General features: G+C 33.4%; 1 protein-coding gene across 1 annotated transcript in view; it reads right to left on the bottom strand.

Moving 5' to 3' along the window:
• Positions 1-22,169, bottom strand: part of PIGK (phosphatidylinositol glycan anchor biosynthesis class K) — a 127,391-nt gene that overhangs the window by 24,312 nt on the left and 80,910 nt on the right. Inside the window, exon 10 of the mRNA XM_054480412.2 lies at positions 8,652-8,736. Within this exon, the coding sequence (XP_054336387.1) occupies positions 8,652-8,736 (85 nt within the window). The remainder of the gene's footprint in view (positions 1-8,651; positions 8,737-22,169) is intronic.

Below are 22,169 nucleotides of genomic sequence, written 5' to 3'. Positions count from 1 at the left end.
AAATAGTACAGGCAATCTTCAACCAGTGAATGAGTTATATTCTAAACATTCTCCTTATCATCAGTTTTATGTAAATTAAAAATGATTTTATTGAAAATCGTGTTATGAATGGTGGCTAGATTATCCAGATAGTTCACAAATGCCTATTAAATTCTTAAGGCCATTGCACCATTTAAACTATAATGCACCTCAGAATAGGTGACCACATAGCAAAAACTTTCTCTTTTCAAGTGAGCCATCCATAGGCAAAATTTTAAATAAGCAAAGCTAATCTTTAGCACTCTCCCCTATCATTTTTTGAACCCACATCTCTTCATATCTCTACATGTCTTAAACCCTCTTTGGGAAGTCAAGTGCAGCTGGGGTGAAGAAAGCAATTGCAAACAGCACTGAGAAGGTGACTCTCTTTAGCCCATTATCTAAATAAATGGATACTCATTTGCTGAAGAATTTTGAACTAAATCTGCCGATATTTATTCTTCCAAAATACGTTTTCAATTAATCAGAACATGAATTACACCTGTTGACACCTCCTTCATCAAAATTTTCTGGAGACAAAGCCTTTGTGAAAAAATGTTCATAAGGAGGAAGTATACCACAGTAGTTAAGAAGATAAATTTTGGAGTCAAACAGACCTAGAATCAAATACTGGCTATCCCACTCATAAGATGGATGATCTTAGGCAAATTATTTAAACTATTCTGAACCTCAGTTAATTCATGTATAAAATGGGAACAATTTCATCAACGGTACTAGTTATTTTTGGGTGATCATTATCATTATCAACTGTAAAATATGTTTTGCACCTATTTACAGTTGTACAACAAAAACGAAAAGAAACAGATGCTTCCTCAAGTATTCCTAGTTTAAAAATCTTCATAAATTTGGTGAAAACAGGTATCTGTTTCTGCTTGGGAATACTTATGACTAGTGACACAATTTCCATTTCTATTATAGAAATTTCACATATCAGAAAAGGGATGTAATGACAAATTTGTAGGTGGACCAAAAATTTTCAAACTTAAAAGTTGATAATTATTAAAATGTTGATTGTCATTCTCAAACAGCTTTACCCTTGCATTTATTCCTTGATAAGTGACATTTTTGGAAGGGGCTGTAATAAGTTATAATATGAAAGCTGAGGTTAATTTATATTAATTTAAAAACATATCTGATATTAAGAGACTAGCCCATGACCTTCAAAAAGTTTAGTTTTCATTACTTGCCTTATCACTTGAATAAAAATAAATGAAAAATGTATTATTTTTCACTAGACATCAGTTTTAAAGTTGCTATGGTTAGGGAAAGCTCTACAAGATTTTAAAGCAATATAAGTCAGTCCTGAGGCAGACAGAGTGCTAGGGATTCAGCATCCTTTTGATGAGTTTCCAGATATTGATAATTCAATATGCACATTTTTTAAAAGAAGGTGGCAGAGATTTCTACTTGATAGACACTTCAGTCAACCTTTAGTAAAGTCAGCTGTAATGGGGTAGGTATTACTGTAATGGAAAAACACTAAAATGCCAAAATTGCAACAGTGGAACAACATGAAGAGTAATGATAAACAAAAACAGAAGAATTGAAAAATTACCACAATCCATGTCATATAATGTAAGGAGCTAGAATTACAGAGCCCAGGACAACATTTCAGAATGCAGAAGAGTGAGAAGAGATTCTCAACTATACATATTTTGAAATATCCCAATTATAAGAGTAAGAGGCTTATTATACAAATAAAATGTTTGTGTATGGGCAGAGACTGCAAATAATTCAAATTACCTGTACTGGTCCTCAACCTGAGGTGGTACTGTGTTCCACAGGCAGGGAGGAGTTCAGAAAAGGTGAGGGCATTTTTTTTTTTTTTAGCATCACAATGACTAAGCAGTGCTACTGGCAACCAGTATTTGGAAGGAGAAGGGATGCCAAACATCCTGCGATGCACAGATCAGTCCTGCACAATGAAAGAACTGTCCCATCCAAATACCTAGAATACTCTCAAAGAGCAACAACGGACACACCAGGATACTGTATGAACTGGTTACACTGGAAAAAATTATCTCTAGGATTAAAAAGGAGTAACAAAGAACAGATGAAACAAGACTTTGCAAGATAATCTTCTATGTTTTAAGCAAGAGTCTTGCAGGAGACCCCAGTACTTCTCTCCAAGAAACTAAATCTGTAATGGATACACAGCTCTAATCTTTTGCGCAGCTTATCTTAAAAAAAGAGAATAGTAAGGTGATACTGTACCACCATCATGTACAGTGTGCAGAGGGGCATTAAAAATGGAAATCTTGCAATCTACTAATCTTATCAAAATATTAAAGGATTTGTAGGAGGTCTTGTATCTGAAATAGGGGGAAACAGAGAAAGCCTAGAAGATGGTTAAGAACACAGTGGGGAAAACAATAGATATTTCTCCACCAAGACAAGGTATTCACTGATATATAACATTTGAGTAAGTTAAAGTTTTTTAAAGCATACATGGGTTTATGGCTTTGTTTACACGGAGCCTCTGCCTTAGTGGAGGGACCTAAATACATGAAGATAAAATTGACTCATAATGGTGACTCCCAGAATTGAATCTCTCACACATCCTTTTTTTTTTTTTTTTTTTTTTTTTTTTTTTGAGACGGAGTCTCGCTCTGTCACCCAGGCTGGAGTGCAGTGGCATGATCTCGGCTCACTGCAAGCTCCACCTCTCCGGTTCACACCATTCTCCTGCCTCAGCCTCCCAAGTAGCTGGGACTACAGGTGCCCGCCACCACACCCGGCTAATTTTTTTGTGTTTTTAGTAGAGACGGGGTTTCACCGTGTTAGCCAGGATGTTCTCGATCTCCTGACATCGTGATCCGCCCACCTCGGCCTCCCAAAGTGCTGGGATTACAGGCGTGAGCCACTGTGCCTGGCCGAATTTCTCACACATCTTAAACCCCAGCAGGCAAGCATCTACCAAAAGGTTTCTAAACAAGCTGTTTAAATGTGTCTCTGTGTGTGTGTGTGTGTGTGTGTGTGTGTGTGTATGCTTGCTTAATATAAGAAGCTGAGATAGTAAAGATAAATTTAGTGTCACAATAGAAATAACAGTCATCAGGACCAAGAACAGAGAGACTCCTGGGAGGTTTAAGTTCAGTACTTAGTTTACTGAGTTCACACCATACTGCTGATGCCTTTCATAGCATAGTACAGTCGAGTAATCATATTAACAGTCGAGTCATCATACTTACCATCACACATTTTTGTTAAATAATTGTTTCATAATTATAACTATGTAACTATTGTTTGAGACATAAAATATTGATAATATATCTTTTCTTGTATTAACATAACTTTTACTAATGAAACTAATAGTTGCTTCATTACCCTGTTCACTTAACTTTCTGTTGCTCTAACTAAATCTACTCAACTTTAAAACTTCTTTTAACACGGTCAGACACATTAGATAATTTGCCACCATTCCACTGATTGCAGACACCCATCTTGGAGTCCTTCATTGTCTTGCTCCAATTTGTACTCTTTACTCTTTAAACTTCTACACAATTGTCACCTCAGGATGCACTTCACCATAAACTTGGGAATTTCACTAGCATCTCACCATGATGGCACAATCTCTTGTGCCTTGGATAATTTCCCCTCTGGATTTTTGGTTTGCTCTTTCATTTAATGAATCATATCTCAAGTAGATTCTTGACAAAGGATGAATAAGAAAAATTATCTATTGAGACGTGGAATGATACTTAAACCATAATTTGGAAATGAATAGAACCTTAAGTTGGAAATGATTTTCTCACATAATTTTGAAGACATCACTCCATTGCTTTCTGGTTTGACTGGTATCTTCGGGGAGGAATTCCTCAATCTTCTGCTAATAAAATATAAGCCTAAATTCCAGTGTTCTGAAAGCTAAACAGGAGGAAGACACTTTGGAGGAAGACAAGAGGGTGTTTCTCTTTGGACCCAACCTCTGAGGTGCCTGGTACCTACCTTCCCAGAGTTCTGCAGTATAAACTGGCTGGTTCTTACAGGGCTCCCGCGTGATAGAAGTTAGGGCTCAGCTTTTCCACTCTGCTAAATTGGTTATCATTTATCCAACTACTTTTCTCCTTCCAAATTGTGTTACCACTCTCATCTGTCACTCTCTTTTCCATTTTCTTTGTCTTTTGGCGTTTATCTATTTTTATGTCTTTGTTTTCATTTCAGTAGTGTTCTTCAGGAGGATAAAGCATAAAAATATGTCTTCAACCTGTCATGCTTAACTAGTTTATAAACATACTTGCAAATGTTGGTACCAATTACCACAGTGTCCTCAATTTATGCCAATTTATACTCTCCTCCAGTAGTATCACTGCCTCAGGCATCACTGAGTATTACTACTTTTCATATATTTGCTTGAAGTTAAAAAAAAATGAAATTTTCTGATAAAAATAAACAATTCTAACATCATTAATGAACATCAACATGTTTTTTATCAGTTTATTATGCTCTGCTATTTCAACTTTTGAGCATGTCTGTGTGAGTCTATGTAAGTTCATTAGGCTGTTCAGTTTTTTTCTTGTCATTCTATCAGAGCTCTTTATATATGAAGATGTTAATTCCATGAGGAAAATATTTTTCCACTTTGATATCTGCCTTTTCTTTTCTTTCTTTCTTTTTGATACAGGATCTCATTCTGTTGCCCAGGCTGGCATATAGTGGCGTGATCACAGCTCACTGTAACCTCAAAAACTCCTGGGCTCAGGGTATCCTCCTGCCTCATCCTCCTGAGTAGCTACGATTACAAGTGCCCATCACCATGCCCGGTTAATTTATGGTTTTTTTGTAGAGATGGGGTTTCACTCTGCTGCCCAGGCTGGTTTGCCTTTTCATTTCGATGTATAGAAATTTTACATTTTTACAAAGTCAAATATATCAATTTTCCTTTGCAGTTTTTCCCACAATTTTCATGCTTAGAAAGTTCTCATCCAAAAATTTTGCCAACATACTTTTCTAATTGTTTTGCCATTTCGCATTTTTTGCATTAAGTTTTAATCCTATTAGAATGTACTTTTCCATGTATTATGATGCAAGAACATAGCATCCCACTCCAGTAGTTAATCAATTGTCTCAGCATAATTTATTGAATTATCTTTTAATTTCCCATTGATCTGTGATGTCACCTTTATCATTTATATAAACCATATACGTATTAGGGTATCTAGGTTTGTGATGGTTAGTACTGAGTGTCCACTTGATTGGACTGAAGGATGCAAAGTATTGTTCCTGGGTGTGTCTGTGGGGGTGTTGCTAAAGGAGATTAACATTTGAGTCAGTGGACTGTGAGAGACAGAACCACCCTACACATCAAAAGTCATTATGCATATAAATATTTCTTATCATGAATTGGAATCCATAAAGTTTGAAATTCACTCCTCCATGTGTTCCACTGATCCTTTTGTCTATTCCTTTGTCCATATAATATTCATCTGATTACAGCTGCATTAGGCTAATATTCTGATATCCGGTAAAACAAGTGCCTCTCTTACATACTTTCTTTGGTTATTCTTGGACATTTGTTCTTCCACATAAATCATGTGGTCATTTTTTCCTAACATTAAAAAAGAAAAACTTGTTTCTACTCTAATTAGAATTGCTAAATTGGGAGAATTTACACTTATACTTTCATCATGTTGTTTACTTGGTATGTCTTTCTGTTTCTGAAACACAGTACTTTCCATAATTCTTATTATACAGGTCTATGGTTTACTTGTTAAATCTAATTGTAATTATTTTATAGTTCTCTTCACTGCTGTGACAGAAAAATTTTCCCATTTTCATTTCTGTGTGTTTACTGCAAATACAGAGAAGCTATCAATTTTATTTAAGAAGCCAATTTTATTTGGCTATCTCATCACATTGTCTTATTAATTTTATTGCTCATAGCCTGAGTCTCCTGGGTTTCCTAGGTATACAGTCATATTTTCTAGGACGGCTAGAAAAATGGTAAATAATCTGACAGCATAAAATGGTAGTAGTGAGAATCCTATCTCCTGATTGTAAAAAGCAGTTTAAATATCACACACAAGACATGAATTACTGAAATGACTGATGCTCATTCCTCTCTCTTCTATTTCTCAAGTTTCTCCTTCTGTTTCAGCCTCTGTCCCTGCTTTGAAAGCCTCCATCTCTCCTGCAGCTTCTAAGCTGTGCTACTAGTGAGAGTCCTTGGCTTCTGGTGCCTGGGTAGTAGGGAAAAGAGGTGGTCCTGGCTTTCAACATACCATTAAAAATACATTATCGATCCATTTAGAGATATGGATACACAGTACAAAGCAAGATGCTAAAAGAAATATCAAGAAACTGAGACTGTCCAGAAAGATGATAAAATAGGATATATAAGACATAAAAATAAGTAACTCTATCTTAAATAGAAATGACATGAGCTCCTAAACAGGTGTAGGTAAAGTATAAGATTATTTCTCATGAAAATAGTTACAGGGGGAGATTATACACTACAATAATGCTATAATTTAGATATAGATCAAAAAGCTTTTGTAAAACTAGATGAACCTAATTATCACATGTATTACTGTTCTCTTAGGAAAAAAGTTGCATGCATTCATTCATTTATCAAGACAGGGTCTCACTCTGTCACCCAGACTGGAGTGCAGTGCCACAATCTCAGCTCACTGTAGCCTCAATCTGGATCCCAGGCCCAGGAGATATTCCCACCTCAGCCTCCCGAGTAGGCAAGACTACAGGCACGTACCACTAAGCCCAGCTAATTTTCTGTATTTCTTGTAGACATAGGGTTTTGTTATGTTGCCCAGGCTGGTCCTGAACTCCTGGGCTCAAGTGATCCACCCACCTCGGCCTCCCAAAGGGCTGGGATTATAGGCATGGGGTACCACGTGCCCGGCCAAAATTTGCTTTTAAATAACGGACTTAGCAGTTAATTTCTGGCAACATAACTCTTATGTTTCTAAAAGACCAGTTGGACCAGCTAATGGTAACAGTCCTTAAGTTGTAGTACTGTCAAAAAAGGGAAATAACAAAAGGAATAAATGAAGAGTCTGCTATTAACAATGACGTATCCTGACTACTCTTTAACTGAGAACAGAATTCATTTTATTCAATAAAAATAAAATACATAAATTCCTATTGTGTAAAATTTCTTAAAGATAGGTATTTAGTAAAATCAAGTGCTACTGAATTTTAATATAATGTTTGTAATTCAGTGTTAAAATTAACAAAGTCTCTTGTACTGCCAAAAAAATCACAATCTAAAATTTTCACCAGGGTCAAAAATTTTTTACCTTGGAATTCACACAGTGTATAACAGCCAAATGCAGCTGTTACATAAACCAGGTAGTTTATTGGTTCATCCATGCTATAAAAATATTACTGACATTTCATCTGGTCAACCATCTTAAAGGTTAATTCTTGTTTCCTTTTTCAGATTTTATTCTAGGTGAACTGTTCTGGGCAGATTCTATTTACCCATTCTGAGCAAACCACAAACTGTTTCATTGCTCACTCTTACTGTTAAGAACATATTGACTTGCTGCCTGCTCTGCTGTTTAATTCATTTATGCTGAGAGTCAGGCATGAAGACAGAATTTTAAATGTGACATTTGCAGACTGTTAGGTCATTTAAGCTCTGACAACACTAGGGAATTCCTGACATATAAACTGGACCTGATTACCAAGCACAGACGAGCTTCCCAAAGGTGCAAATTTCTGATCATTTTTTGTAATTTCTCACAGAATTGCAATACTAAATTCTAATGTCAGTGAAAAATATATATAGCCAACATTTTAAAGTAAAAGCCTGTTTCTTTTAATAAAGTTATAACTGGCACTTCTAATCAATACCTATCAGCTAAATAAAAATTATTTTGATGGAAAAAGGCATATGGAAAAACGAACAATAACAATCAACATTCATAACAATTCTGAGAAACTCTGCCATTTAAGGGCTTTTAATATTTATTATAATATGTAAGTTTCTGAAATCTCTTCTAGGTCTAAAGGCTATAACTCTAGTCAACAGAACATTTAAAATTATTAGATTCTGGCCCAGCAGGGCAGAGGTCATATGCTGTCAAATTGTAGTACAAAGTCTAAGCTTACATGCTTACAACACTGCCTTCTCAACGATTACAGTTATGTAGAAAGGATGATAAAATCATTATAATTGGAAATGAACAAATTGCCCACATAACATGCAGAATTATACTTTACAAGGGTTGGTGATTGGGCGGGGTAAAGGGTGCAGGGCAAGATTGTTTTCTCTTTTTAGTGACTTCAGAAAATTACACTCAATGATATTTTTGCAGCTCTTTTTCCTTGTCACTAAGTACTATACACGATGGGTCAAAATGAAAGTTTTCTGAAATTAAATTTTATAATTAAATAATGCAAAAAAGATAATCCTTATTTTATCCCATATTTTATGTAAGTAAGAATTCTAGTGTTAAACAGCAAGTAGCCTTTTAATATTGTGCTTTGAATGGGACTTTCAACTGTAATAGGGGTAGTCTAAATAGGGATAGACAGCCCAGAATGCCTTTCAGCTATAGCACATTGATTCTGAAAAACCTAACAAAAGCAATTACTTCTCAGCGATTAAAAATCTTGTTTCCTTCAAAAGAATAAAATGAAATGCAAACCTGGTGTATTATCTGAGCTACAGGAAGTTGTTCAGCATATTTCAGAGGTTCCATTAGTTCTTCATCCATCTGGTCTTCCTTATAGCTGGAAAAAGAGAATTTAAAAACACAAAGCTAAGGCAAATACTATTTTGAAATATAGCAAATATTTAAATATGTCAAATATGAAATATAGTAAAATGCATATATTTAAGTTTTTGAAATAATCAGTATTTATCAGTAATCTTTGAAACACTACCATTGAAAAATTTTAAATGACTATAAAAGTATTCAGACTACATTAAGTAACTATGCATTAAAATGAGCTAGCATCACTTAATGTTCTCAGATCCTGTCTTTCTCTGAGACAAAAATGTTTCAGAATTCTCTGTCCAAAAGAGGGTATTTCTTTCATAGCACTTAAAGGTCTTCAAAACCTGGCTCCAACCAAACTCAAGCCTCATCTCCAGCAACCCTTTCTCTACTTAACAGTCTACTGTTTTAGTTATATTTAACTACTGGCCAAACCCCATTGGGCCTTGCACCTCCAGGAGTCTCTCAGTTTCCCCATGCTGTTATATCTGTTTGGATCAACCACCAATTCTTTATTTATTCTTCTTTTTAATATATTAATTTGTTTATAGCCATCTAGGTATATTATTTTCACTTCCTTGAAGATGAAGCCCATGTCTTCTTCTTCTTTGTATATCGAATATTTATCAAAAAGACTCAAATGTTTGTTGACTGAATAATAAATATATGAATAAAATGAAATAAAAATAATTCTGAGAGGTTATTTTATATAGACAATATTTCTAATATCTACATGTACAATGAGATACAAATCTGATATAATCCATAGCTAGGACAATATGAAACAGTAAATTTAAAAACTTTTCAAATGAAGAAAATGTAGTATAATGATTTTTAAAATTATTGACCCTTTCAGAAATAGCAAGTAAACATTTGATTTCAAGACAATAAAACCTAAAAACATTTAAACTTCCTTTTGCCTTTTCTGTGAATTACACATCAGCTTATCAACTTAAAAATTACTAAACTTTAATTATCTTGAAAAATAAATGAAACAAGATTGGCTAAGTCTCTAGGGCTTCAGTTAAGGAATCTAATGAGAACTCTAGAATCTCTCCCATGAAAAAGGCAGATATACAAAAAAAGACAAAATTTTTCACATGATTTAAGAGCTTCAAGAACCTCTTATCTAGGTAAAAGTTTGTGGATATCTTGCAGAATTTGCATAAAAATAACTAGCTTAATTTGAGAGAACTTTGAAGATTCTCACTAATGATGAAAAAAAAAAAACTGCTTCAAAACATGTTTCACAGAGACAGAAAGTAGAATGGTGGCTGCCAGGAGCTGGGAGGAGGGGACACTGGGGAGTAATTGTTTAACAGGTAGAGGTTCAGTTCGCAAGATGAAAAAAGTTCTGGAGATGGATGGGAGGATGATAGTTATACAATAATATAAATGTATTTAATGCCACTAAAGTGTATACTTAAAAATGATTAGAATGATACGTTTTATGTTACGTGTTTGTTATGGGCTGAATTGTGCCCTTCAACAAACCCCAAAATTCACATTTTGAAGCCTAACCACCAGTACCTTAGAACGTGACTGTATTTGTAGACAGGGTCTTTAAAGTAGTAATTAGCTTACATGAGGTCATTAGGGTTGATCCTACTCAAATATGACTGGTATCCTTAAAAGAGGAGGAGCGCAGGACACCGAGACAGTAAAGATCACATGAAGACACTAGAGGAAAATGGCCGTCTACACGTCAAGGAGAGAGACCTTAGGAGAAATCAATCCTGCTGACATCATCTAGCCTCCAGACTAGGAAATACATTTATGTGAGGAATTACATTTATGTTGTTTAAGCCATCCAGTCTCTGGTATTTTGTTATGGCAACCCTATCAAACTAACATCTATTAGCATTAGATATTTTTACCTCAATTAAAAAATAAACTAAAGTAAATACTCACTGACCAAAAAAAAACACAACTTGCTTTAAAGCATTTCACAGTGTATCTTTTAAAAGTTTATTTACATTATGTATAAAAAACACATACAGGCAGGGCACAGTGGCTCACACCTGTAATCCCAGCACTTCGGGAGGCTGAGGCGGGTGGATCTCTTGAGGTCAGGAGTTCAAGACCAGCCTGGCTAACAGGGGGAAACCTCGTCTCTACTAAAAATACAAAAATTAGCCAGGTGTGGTGGTGCACACCTGTAGTCCCAGCTGCTTTGGAGGCTGAGGCAGGAGAACTGCTTGAACCCAGGAGATGGAGGTTGCAGTGAGCCAAGACTGCGCCACTGCACTCCAGCCTAGGAGACAGAGCAAGAGTCTCAAAAACACACACACACACACACACACAGCAACAAAAGAAAAAACAGACAAACTGTATAGACATCATCAAATTTTAAGACTCTTTTGTTTCAAAGGACACAATCAAGAATGAAAAAACAGTCTACAGAATGGGAGAAACTTTTTGCAAATCATATAACCAAAAAGGGACTTGTATTAAGAATGCATAAATACAACTCAAGAATAAAAAAGCGAACAACTCAATATTTTTCCTTCCTTATCAAGGACATTCTTAAGCGCAAATGATGTATTTTTGTTTGTTTCTTTTCTACTGTGGTCAATGGTGGGAAGAATACAGTGACCACTTGTGCAGTTTGATTCCAGTGCCTTGATTCCTGTTAAGGCACCAGCAGTTTTAACAAATATCTTCTGAAAAAATAAAATCACTGACATTAATTCTAAGAGTATAAAATAAATATGACAAAGTCACTCTTCATTGGCTATTCCAAAAATCTAAAACAATGTCTAAGATGAAATACATTTTTTTATCACAAAATGTCTCTTACTCAATATAAAAGATATTCTTTAGGTATATAAAAATATTTGAAATCTGGCAATTTGTTTTGAATAACTTTTTAAAATGCCATGTAGCTGTTATGAAAAATTGCAAACGTGTTTCTATATTTTTTATATTATTTTCGCGGGATCATTTAAAAGTGAGCTGCAGATATCGTGACAGTTCACATCTGAGTATTTCAGCAAAATGTTTATCAACCAAGGATACGTCTGAAATGTTTCTTAATAACTGCAGCACTTTTTCCAAATGCAATTCACAAGTAATCTTGAGTATCACTGTGGATATACGAGTATTTTACTTATCCAATGTTTCATAATCAATTAAAATGATTACTCATTTTTATAATTTCTTAAAAACACATGTCCATTGCTTTCTTGCTTTATTTTGATATCAAGAAGTGTGATGCTAAATTGGTTCTATGTTAATTATTTTCATTTTTAATTACTTTTAATTTTTAAATTACTAATTTATTGACTTAGAAGCTCAGGCGGCCTTTATTTTCCCTTTTGTTTTAAGGTCTAATACTATATCTTAAAAGTTGATTGTTATAGATCAAGTTTCCCAGGTACACAGGAAACAGGAGTCCTTTCAGTATGGAAATTCAGATCTCATTTTATTTCAAAAAAAGTTTTACTATAACTTTAAATACCATATCTGTTAATTTTCCACTTGTTTCCTAGTTCAAGGTGTTGAACTAAATATATGGAAAATTCTCTCTTTCTGATCCTTTTTATTTCTCTTATTTCAGTTTATTTCCTTGGCTTTTTCTATTCTTTACATCTTTTACTGAACTTTTGGAATATCTATCTTCCCTTGTCTACCTTGTAATTTACGTTTCATTTCTGAGATGATTTTTGTCTCTTTTCACCATTTACTTTCCCGAGTTCAGTCAGCTGCTGTTTCACATATCTTCCTGTTTGTCCATTTTAACTGTGAGTTTTTGAATGTCTGATTCATGGTGTCCTTTCATAATGCAATTGCTTGTTTAATATGTTATTCGTGTTCAGATGTTTCATTTCAGTTTTCCTGTTTCGTAATTTTTCTTTGATTTCTTCCCTTCCTTTGTATTTGTGCTTTCATTCTGTGTGTGTGTAATTTACTAAGAAAGTTTGATTTTAATTTTGTTTTATACTTATTGTAACTTTGTAAAGGTGCTGGCTTCTTTTTCTGTTGAGGATTATTTGTATTGGCTTTTTTAGAATCAGCAGTAACAAGTTATCTTGCAATGGAGGGTGAACAGAGGTAAGCTGACTTACTAGGTTTCTCAGTTCAACAGCACCCTCTTCTGTGGCTTCACTGAAGTGTAGTTGCTTTAATAAGTGGCACTTTTTGTGGTGGGAGGGACAAGATTTGTCTTAAAAAAAATTATCTTGTTCCCATAGTGCCCTTATCTTCAGCTGCTTTCTTCTTTCCTTTTACCACCACAACTCCAAGGGACACCACAGCCCCACTCTGTCCACAAGGTGTCTTCCATTATCCCAGAATTCATGCTTTCCCAAGATTGTCACCTTAAGGTCATCCATACATTCTAAGCCCCATCTTGCAAATCATTATTAGTCAGGTCTCTGACAGACCATATGTAATTCAGAACGAGAAAACTACAAATATTAATTTCAATTTACACGTAGCAGCCATCCTAAAGGAACCTGAAACTTTTCTCCTGTAAAATGGTAAAGTTCTCTTTTCTTAAAGTCATCCAAGTGTTCCTTTTACTTAACATTTTGAATCATTTCAGAAGCCCCCCTAAAAGAATGTTCTTTTTCTATGATCTCTTTCCAAGGTCCTTCACTAAGAAAATCTACTTAAATAACTTAATAAGGGAACAATTTCTACATGGAAAAAGCTGTGCATTCCTTATTTTGCTTTACTATTTTTTTAAATAGAGTTTTTGTAGAAGACAACACATGATATTTGCTTACTTTATAAAAGGATTTTGACTCCAATAGAGTCATACTACCATCTCAAATGAAAAGGCAATTAAAATACTGTCCAAATCCTCTGCATAAATAAAATACTCCTGGCAAATTATGAAGCCTATGAAGTTAGTCTTTACAATCCCCCTGTGCTTTCTGTATCCTTGTTCTCTTTCATGTTTATCCAGTGCCTGAAAAATCTTTCTCTTCTGTGCTATCGAAGTACTCCTAAAATAACACTGTAAAATTATTTACTGTGTCCATACAGAAGGTTCTCTCTAACTCAGAAAGAGTAAAGTTTATATTCTATAGTGCCACACTAAGATCAGACAATTCACGTATAAAATAACATACAGCCAGGTATGATGGCATGTTCCTATAGTCCCAGCTACATGTGAGATTGAGGAGGAAGGATCATTTGAGCCTAGGAGTTAGAAACCAGCCTGGGGTACATAGTGAGACCCCATCACAAATAAATAAACATAAAATTACATAGTTTATTTCAGGTAGAAGGCCAAAGCATCTTTCCAAACAGTGGAAATAAAGCCAACAAAATGAAAAAGAAAGCAGAGACACTGTGCTATGCTAGATACAAACTAAAAATTAAGAATATCAATAAATAATTAAAGACACATCATCTAGAGTAATCTAAAATCATTAGGAAGAAATTCTCCACACATACCAAAAATAGGAAGGAAGCCCAATAGTTAGTATAACCTGTTTTGAAAATGACAGCTCAAAGAAGCACTTGAAACTAAAAGGAAATAATAAAGAAATCAAATTAATTTCTTTTTACAATCTTTGGAAAAAAGGATAGAAAAATTCACACTCCTAAACTGCATTTTTAAATGTTCAAATAGTCACATAATAGATAACACATATTGTACAAGATATAATTGACAAACCTGAAAATTTAAAGACACTCCAAGTGAAGAAAACTGAAGTTTACTGGTCAATGGAGACAAACACAAAATGCTATTACGAATTCAGAAAGGTCCCAAGAGTCACTAAAGATTATTTTTGTGACAACAGGTTATATAGCAATGAGAAAACAATCTAATACATTATTTCTCTCAAAATGAGATCCCCTCCAAACTCCCTGCATCACTATTTTTCTAATTATCAAACTAAAAACTTGTGAGAGAAGATATGAAAATAGAACTTCAGTTAAAAGCTACTTTAAAGAGCACAAGAAAGATGGTAAGCCAGGGAAAAAAGACATGATATGAGGCAGAGAATAGCAAGTTAAGTCCAAAGACAACTAAGGTTACACTAATTTATGGCCCAACTGTTGAAACACATCTTATTTACTGTCAGTTTCCAATGCAGTATAAAAATGCACACACCAGTTAAATAAGAAGACCTGCCAAGCAACTCAGTAAAGCTGATATAATAAAATCCAGAAAAATAAACTCTTGTTCTCATTTGAGAGACTTTACAAGTAACTTCTTGTATGGTAAAAATTATGGGCAGGCTTTCCAGAAGTTCACACAACCAGCTAACCTGAATGCACAAGGAACTATCTGTGTAGAGTCAAAGGCAATTCTAAAATAGTAGTGTAGAGTTCTGGGGGATGTCAGAGAAAAAACTTTGTCAAAATTATTGAGCACTTACTCTGAACTCTACTAAATCTATCAGGAGTTAATGTATATTGTTCCAGTCATTTTATTTTGCTTTTACATACATATTTATATACACATGAAATATACATAGAATATCTACAAATCATTTCATTAATAAATTATACAGTATAATTCAGCCACTAGCTTTTTTCATTCAAATGTGAGGTCAAATGTGACCTGTCACCTGTTTCTGTATGTCCTGTGAGCTAAGAATGGCTTTTATGTTTTTGAATGGTTAGAAAAAATAAGTCTAAAGAAGAATAACATTTCATGACTAGTGAAAATTACACAAAATTTGAATTTCAGTGTTGCACTATAACAGCAGAGTTGCATATTTACAACTGAGACCATATGGCCTATGACCTACAAACGCTTTAAATATTTACTATCTGGCCCTTTACAGAAAAAGTTGCCCAACCTATACATTAGAATAATTATTTAGAAGTGGACTTGCTGGGTCATAAGTTATGTACATTTTTAATTTTGCCAGAAACAAGTAAATTGCTATCCAAAATGGCTGTATCAATTTATACTGCCACCAGAAATGCGTTAAGTTCCCATTTCCTTTCATCATCACCACTTAAATTTTTACAAGAAATAGTATCTCATTGTTTTAATGTCCATTTCCCTTCTAAAATCACCTTTAGGTGATCACTAACATGAGTCTTTTCCTCTTCTTAAACTGTATTTCTTTTTTCTTCTATTTGGTTTGTCTTTTAAAAAATTAATATGTAGAGTTATTTCGATAATCTAGACAGAAATTCTTTGAAATAGATGTTACAAATAACGTCACCACACTTTTTCTTCTCTTTTAACTTTGCACTCTTTTTTTTGCTATATATGATATTCTATTTCGTTAACCTTTGACAATCTTTTTTTATTAGCTGTAATTTGAGTAGTGTGACACTTTTCCCTACTCCTAAGCAAAAAAAAAAAAAAAAAAAAGATATTCTGCAATAATTCTGATGTTTTCTTTTTGCATTTTTATCTTTAATCCATTTGTATTTTGTTTTTACGTACAGTGTAAAGGGGAAATCTAATTTTATTTGTTTCTCCATGGCAAACCAATTGCTTCAACATAGAATTTTTTGACTTACCTATCCTTTCCTCCAAGTAAAACCATATCTATCATACATATATTGTTATGCATGAGTCTCTTTGGGGGCTTTATAATATGTTGTATATTTATTTACCTAATCTGAACCAATATCACATTATCTGAATCATCACAACTTTAAAATAGAAAATCCTGGTTTCAAATAGACTAAATGCCCCTCCCACCAATACTGTTCATTCTCCTTAGTCATCCAAATGGCTTTGGCTTTTTGTTCCTTTACTAGTCCACATGAATATGATAGCCAGCTTATTAAGTTCCATGAAGAATCCTAGAAAGGCAGAATGTAGTAATAGTTAAGAGAGCATACCTGGAGTCAGACAGCTAGCACTTCCACTTATGAGTTATGTGACCAGATACAAACCTCTCCACATCTGTAGTCACATATAAAATGCCTACATACTCCACAGCTGTTTTGAGGATTAAACAAGTTAATAAATTCAAAGTGCTTAGAATAGTGTTGGGTATTTATTAAATACTGGAAGTTTAAGAGAAATTGAAATGTATTTATTTACAGATAATTTAGATAACATTATATGGTAATTTATTCTTCTCATCCCTAAACATGTTCCACCTCTCCATTTATAGGTGTTCCTTTATGATCTATAATTAATTTTATTTTGTCTCCATAAAGAAGATATACATCTTTTAAGATGTATAATCGGGTGGCTTATAGCTTTTGTTGCTTATTTTGTATTAATATATCTATAGATACATGCATATATATATCTATTATATATAAATAATATAGGAATATATACTATTGATTTCCATGTAAGGCTCTTTTATCTGGCAATCTTACTAAACTCTCTCATTAAATTTAATATTGGTAGATTCACTTAGATTTTTCTATGATATAGCATCTGTGAAAAAAAGGAAGGGAGAGTTCCTGATCCTCACACCTCCTATTTCTTTTCCTTACTCAATTAGTTGAGACTTTTTGTGCAGTAACAAATAGATGGGATTATAGCATGTATTCCTATCTCGTCCCTGGTTTTCATCGAAATGCTTCTATAATTTCACACCATATAAAGTTTGCTGCTAGCTTTAGACACATTCCCTTTATTATCTCCCATTTATCTGCAGTGTCTAAGCCACAATGCCTTTTTAAAAAACATTATCATTTATGATTAATGATTTTATTCAAATGTTTTTTCTGTATCTACTGAAATAATTACAAAATATTTCTCATTTAATGTATTGATATGATGAAATACACTAGCATATTTTCTAATCCTGAATCATTCCTGTAATTTTAAGATAATTTCTATTTGGTCATGAAATGTTTTTATTTATACATTACTGAATTTGAATTTTATTTAAGATTTGTACATCTGTGATCACAAGGGAGGCTGGCTCTCTATTTTTTTCATTCTCTCTTTGTCTAGTTTTGGTTTCAGAATTATATTTGTTCCACCGAATGAGGTAGGAAGCTTTTTTATTCTGTTCATATTATGTCAGCACCTCAAGTGGTTAATAAATGTCAAATGTAAAAACCATCTAAGCCTGCTGTCTTGTTTGCAGTTTGTTGGGAAAGGGTACGTGTTTTATACAATTAAAAAAGGAGCAGTGTCTTTCAGTTGAAGGCTTAATTTATTTCTTTTACTTACTTTCTTTCTAAATCTAAATATTACGTTAGCCACCTCCAAAGTGATTTTTATATCCTTATACTAAAAATGTCTCATGTAAATAGCACATTTTTAGGATATGTTTTTAATTTAGTATGACCACTTTTTTCTTTGAAATAGGGTACTTGGTCCAATTATATTTAATGTAATAAGTGATATAGCTGGATTTACAACTACTATTTTCTATCTCCCATCTGTTTGAATTTCCTTTTTCTTCTTTTGAATCAGCCAAATATTTTATTACATCTTTTTTTCTGCTATCAACTTGATAGGTGCATTTTTACCATTATCTTAACAATTACCTTGGACATTAGAACACCCAACTTGGACCTGGTAGTCTAATCAAACTGTTCAACATTACCATTTCTTCAATAATAGTAGTACCTTACAACACTTTGACTCCATTTGTCCTCCTGCCTTTGACCTTATTATTGTCATATATTTTAATTCTACGAATACTTTAAACTCAACAAGATTGTGGGGTTTTTTGTCTGATTAACAGTCAATTATTTTAATTGACATATTTACTGATTCTGGCTCTCTTCATTCTTTACTGAATTTTGTTGTTTCTCTTTATAATCATTTTATTTCTGGCTGAAGAATTTCATTTAGTTTTATTTTATTTCAAGTGCATTGGCAACAAATTCTCTGTCTGAAAAACATTTTGATTTCATCTTCATTTATGTAAGACATTTTTGCTGTGTAGAGAATGATAGGTTAAAAGTTTTCTTCCTTTCACCACTTTAAACATGTCATTCTATTGTTTTATGGCTCTCATTGTAATATGTCAGTATTAAAGATAATGTCAGGCTTTCCTTCTGTCAGGCTTTTAAATTTGTTCTCTATGTTTTTTCAGTATTTTGACTATGATGTGCCAAACTGTGGTTTTCTTTGCATTCATTTTGCTTACAATGAATTAACTGAATATGTGGTCCGATATATTTCATTAGTTTAGGAAAATGTTTATTATCACTTCAAATATTGTCTGTTCTTCCTTATTTTCAATCTGTCATCTAGTTTGGGACGTTATTTACACACATGTTGGACCATTTTTCTGTGTCTAACATGTCTCATACTCTTTTCTGTTTGTTTTTTCTGTGCTTCAGTTTCAATATTTTCTATTGTATTGTCTTCAAGTTCACTAATTCTATCATCTTCTGTATCCAGTTTGCTGTTAAGCCATCAATTGAGTTCTTAACTTCAGATACTATATTTTTCAATACTAGAATGTTCATTATTTTAGTTATACTCATATGCTCTGGTGAAACTCCCCACCTTTTCATCTATTTTCAAGAATATTTTTCCTATTTTCTTGAACATCTTAAACATAGTTATTTTAAAGTTTTTATCTACTACCTCCAAGTTCTGGATCACTTCTGAGTTTGCTTCTATATTCTGTTTTTTGTTTTTCTCTTGGTATATGATTACGGTGTACTAGCAATTTTTAATTGATGGGTGTAGGAAACTGCATACTTAAGAAAGGTTATATACAGTGTTATTTTCCACTTAAGAAGGTCCATGTGTTCCTCTGCTGGGCAGTTAAGAGTGATACTCTGGTCACTTTTACTCATTCAGGGACTGAGCTGAATTTAGACCACCTGAAAATTTTGATAAAACTAATTCATTACACCTTAATATGGCCCTATTCTAATGGTGAGGCCCTTCAAGGTTTTCAATTGAAAGCCTGACAGGTCTTTGTCTCAACACAGAGAGAGTAAGACTACAGAGATTCCACTATACTTTTCAAAGGTTTCTGACTTACATTTTTGGACTATTGTCCTGCACAGCTTAAGAATTTGGCATGCCAGCCTCACTGAACTGCCAAAAGCTGTACTGATCACTCTGTCCCCGTTAGTAACCCTTTAACAGAGGCCAAGCCCAAATTCTCATCTATAGCGCAGAGGTATGTGACTTTTCTATGCAACTAATCACCTCAATCATTATAATATGAAAGCAGCCATGACGATATGTAAATCGATGAATACGGCTGTTTTCCAATAAAACTTTATTTTAAAAAATAGGCAACAAGAAGATTTGGCCCATGGGCCATAGTCTGCTGACTTCTGCTTTTGCTGCACCTGGAAAAAGCAAGTGTACCCAAGAGAAAAAAGTGGCTAGAAACTGTCAGCATTAGTTCACCACAATCTCCACAGCTGTCAACTCTTACCTGGTACGTTCTTAAGGGGCTCTCATCCTGAAGATGTTTATCTCCTCAGTAATACAAGACTAGTAAATTCATAGCTCTGGTTATCAGATGTTTTTTGCTTAGTAACTTAGCTTCCCTTTAGTTTTAGAATTTGGCAAGTATTTTGAAAGGAAAATTGGTAATATGATTGAGGCAAATATCTTGAAAAGGAAAGTTATTTTGAGTGAATGACAATTTTGTCACTCTAGCCTAACACAGTCACCGAAAATGTTGCTGGTGAAATTTCTCTATACTCTAGCAGTGGCCCACTGCCAAGCCGATTCTCAACCTTTGGTCTACTCCCAGAACTGGCAAATGATTACAGAGAAAAATTGGCTACAGATTCTCAGCTCATCTCTGAGAAGCTTCCCCAAATCTAGATTTTTAGATTCTCAGTCCTCATTGCTTCTACATCTGATATTTTTAAAAATACGATTTATTCTGCCTTTCCTAATTGTTCTTGGTAAGCTCATAAGCCTACTGCAAATTATTTCATCCTGTTCAGAAGTAGAAATTGTACACTACTACTTTTGATATTTTCATTATCACTTAGTCCCAAGTATTTTTTTAATTTTCATAGGTTTTTAAATATTATTCTAAGAATTATTCAAAGAACGTTTTCAAATTCCCAAACATATGTTTTAAACAATTCTTTTTTACTCATGATTGTAACTATTAAACTGTGATCCGAAAAAAAATGCTCCTTAAGATTCCAACACTTTACGTTATTAAGACTTACTCTTTTGGCCTAGTATTGGTTAATATTTGTAAACATTACAGTTAGTCTTAAAGAGAATGCTTATTCCCTAATTGTTCAATCTCTTGGCTCAAGTTTATTGATTATGTTGCTTACATTTTCAATTTTAAAACTTTTGGATGGATCTTTTATTGGTTTCTGATAATGTAATACTGAAATATTCCATTACAATGATAAACTTATCAACCTGTTTTTTAAATATGTAAATTTTTGTTTTAAATATTTTGTGGTTATATTACTAATTAAGAGTTTAACATGCTTTTCTCTTCCTGATGAGATAAACCTTTACTTAGTTACCTTGCTTATGATTAATAATGTTATATGCTATATACTCTATGCACTATGTACTATGTGTATACACATATATGTATATGTACTATGTATATATTTTACACTATAAGTATTTAAGCTTTCTTTTGGTGAGCAGTTGCCTGTAATCCTTTCATTTTCAACTATTTAATATCATTATATTTTCTGTCTGTAGTTATGCCTCTTTTTATCCTAATACAGTATTGTTATAAACTATTATTATTCACTTATTTAAATTGTGATTTAAAAATTATCATTATTTCTCTTCACTCCTTTACTGCCTTCTCATTGATTTTTTAATTTCATTTTTTCTCCTGCAATGTTTCTGATCTTATTTCCTCTATTTCTATTCATTTATTAGTCACTCTAAAAATGTAAACTGCATACTTTCCTCACTGTCTAAAGCTATTAAAATTTACAACCCTTTTCCCAAAGGAAAAAAAAAAGCTGAAACTCCAGAATACTTTAACCAATCACTTCCTCTTCTCTTACACAATGTTGTTATTAAATACATTAATACTTTGGTTTATCTTACTCCCCCAAATAATTATTGTCATTGTCATTATCATCATAATTACAAAATATATTCAGTTTTTGCTTAAATTTACTCACATTTTACCAATTTATTACAGTGTTCCTATTTACACTCAGACCTCTTTTCTGGTTCATTTTCCTTTTTCACAAAGTGCATCCCTTTAGGTATTAAAGTGTTTTGATACCAAACACTCTCAGCTTTTGCATGTTTGAAAATGTCCTTATTTTTCATTCAGTCTTTAATGGTAGTTTAGCTAGCTTAAATTCTAAGCTAATAGTAATTTTCTCTCAGTACTTTATTGGTATTATTGTAGTATCTTTTGGTTTCCACTGTTGCTATTAAGATGTTTGCTGTCAACTTAGTTGTTACCCATTGTAGATACCATTTTTCTCTTTGACTGATTTTTAAATCTCTTATGTACTTAAGGAGTTCTAAAATGTTCACATGAAGTATATACTCTCTATATTGTGCTTTGGATTTGTTGAACTACCTTCAAAATGCAAAAGTATAAGCCATTATCTCTTATAGTGCCTTTTGCTCATTCTATATTTTCTTCTCCCTGGGACTCTAAT

Source organism: Pongo pygmaeus, chromosome 1 (genome assembly GCF_028885625.2).
Source record: "Pongo pygmaeus isolate AG05252 chromosome 1, NHGRI_mPonPyg2-v2.0_pri, whole genome shotgun sequence".
Classification (NCBI taxonomy): Eukaryota; Metazoa; Chordata; class Mammalia; order Primates; family Hominidae; genus Pongo; species Pongo pygmaeus.
The sequence above is the reverse complement of the archived record's forward strand: the minus strand, read 5'-3'. Positions and strand labels throughout refer to the sequence as shown.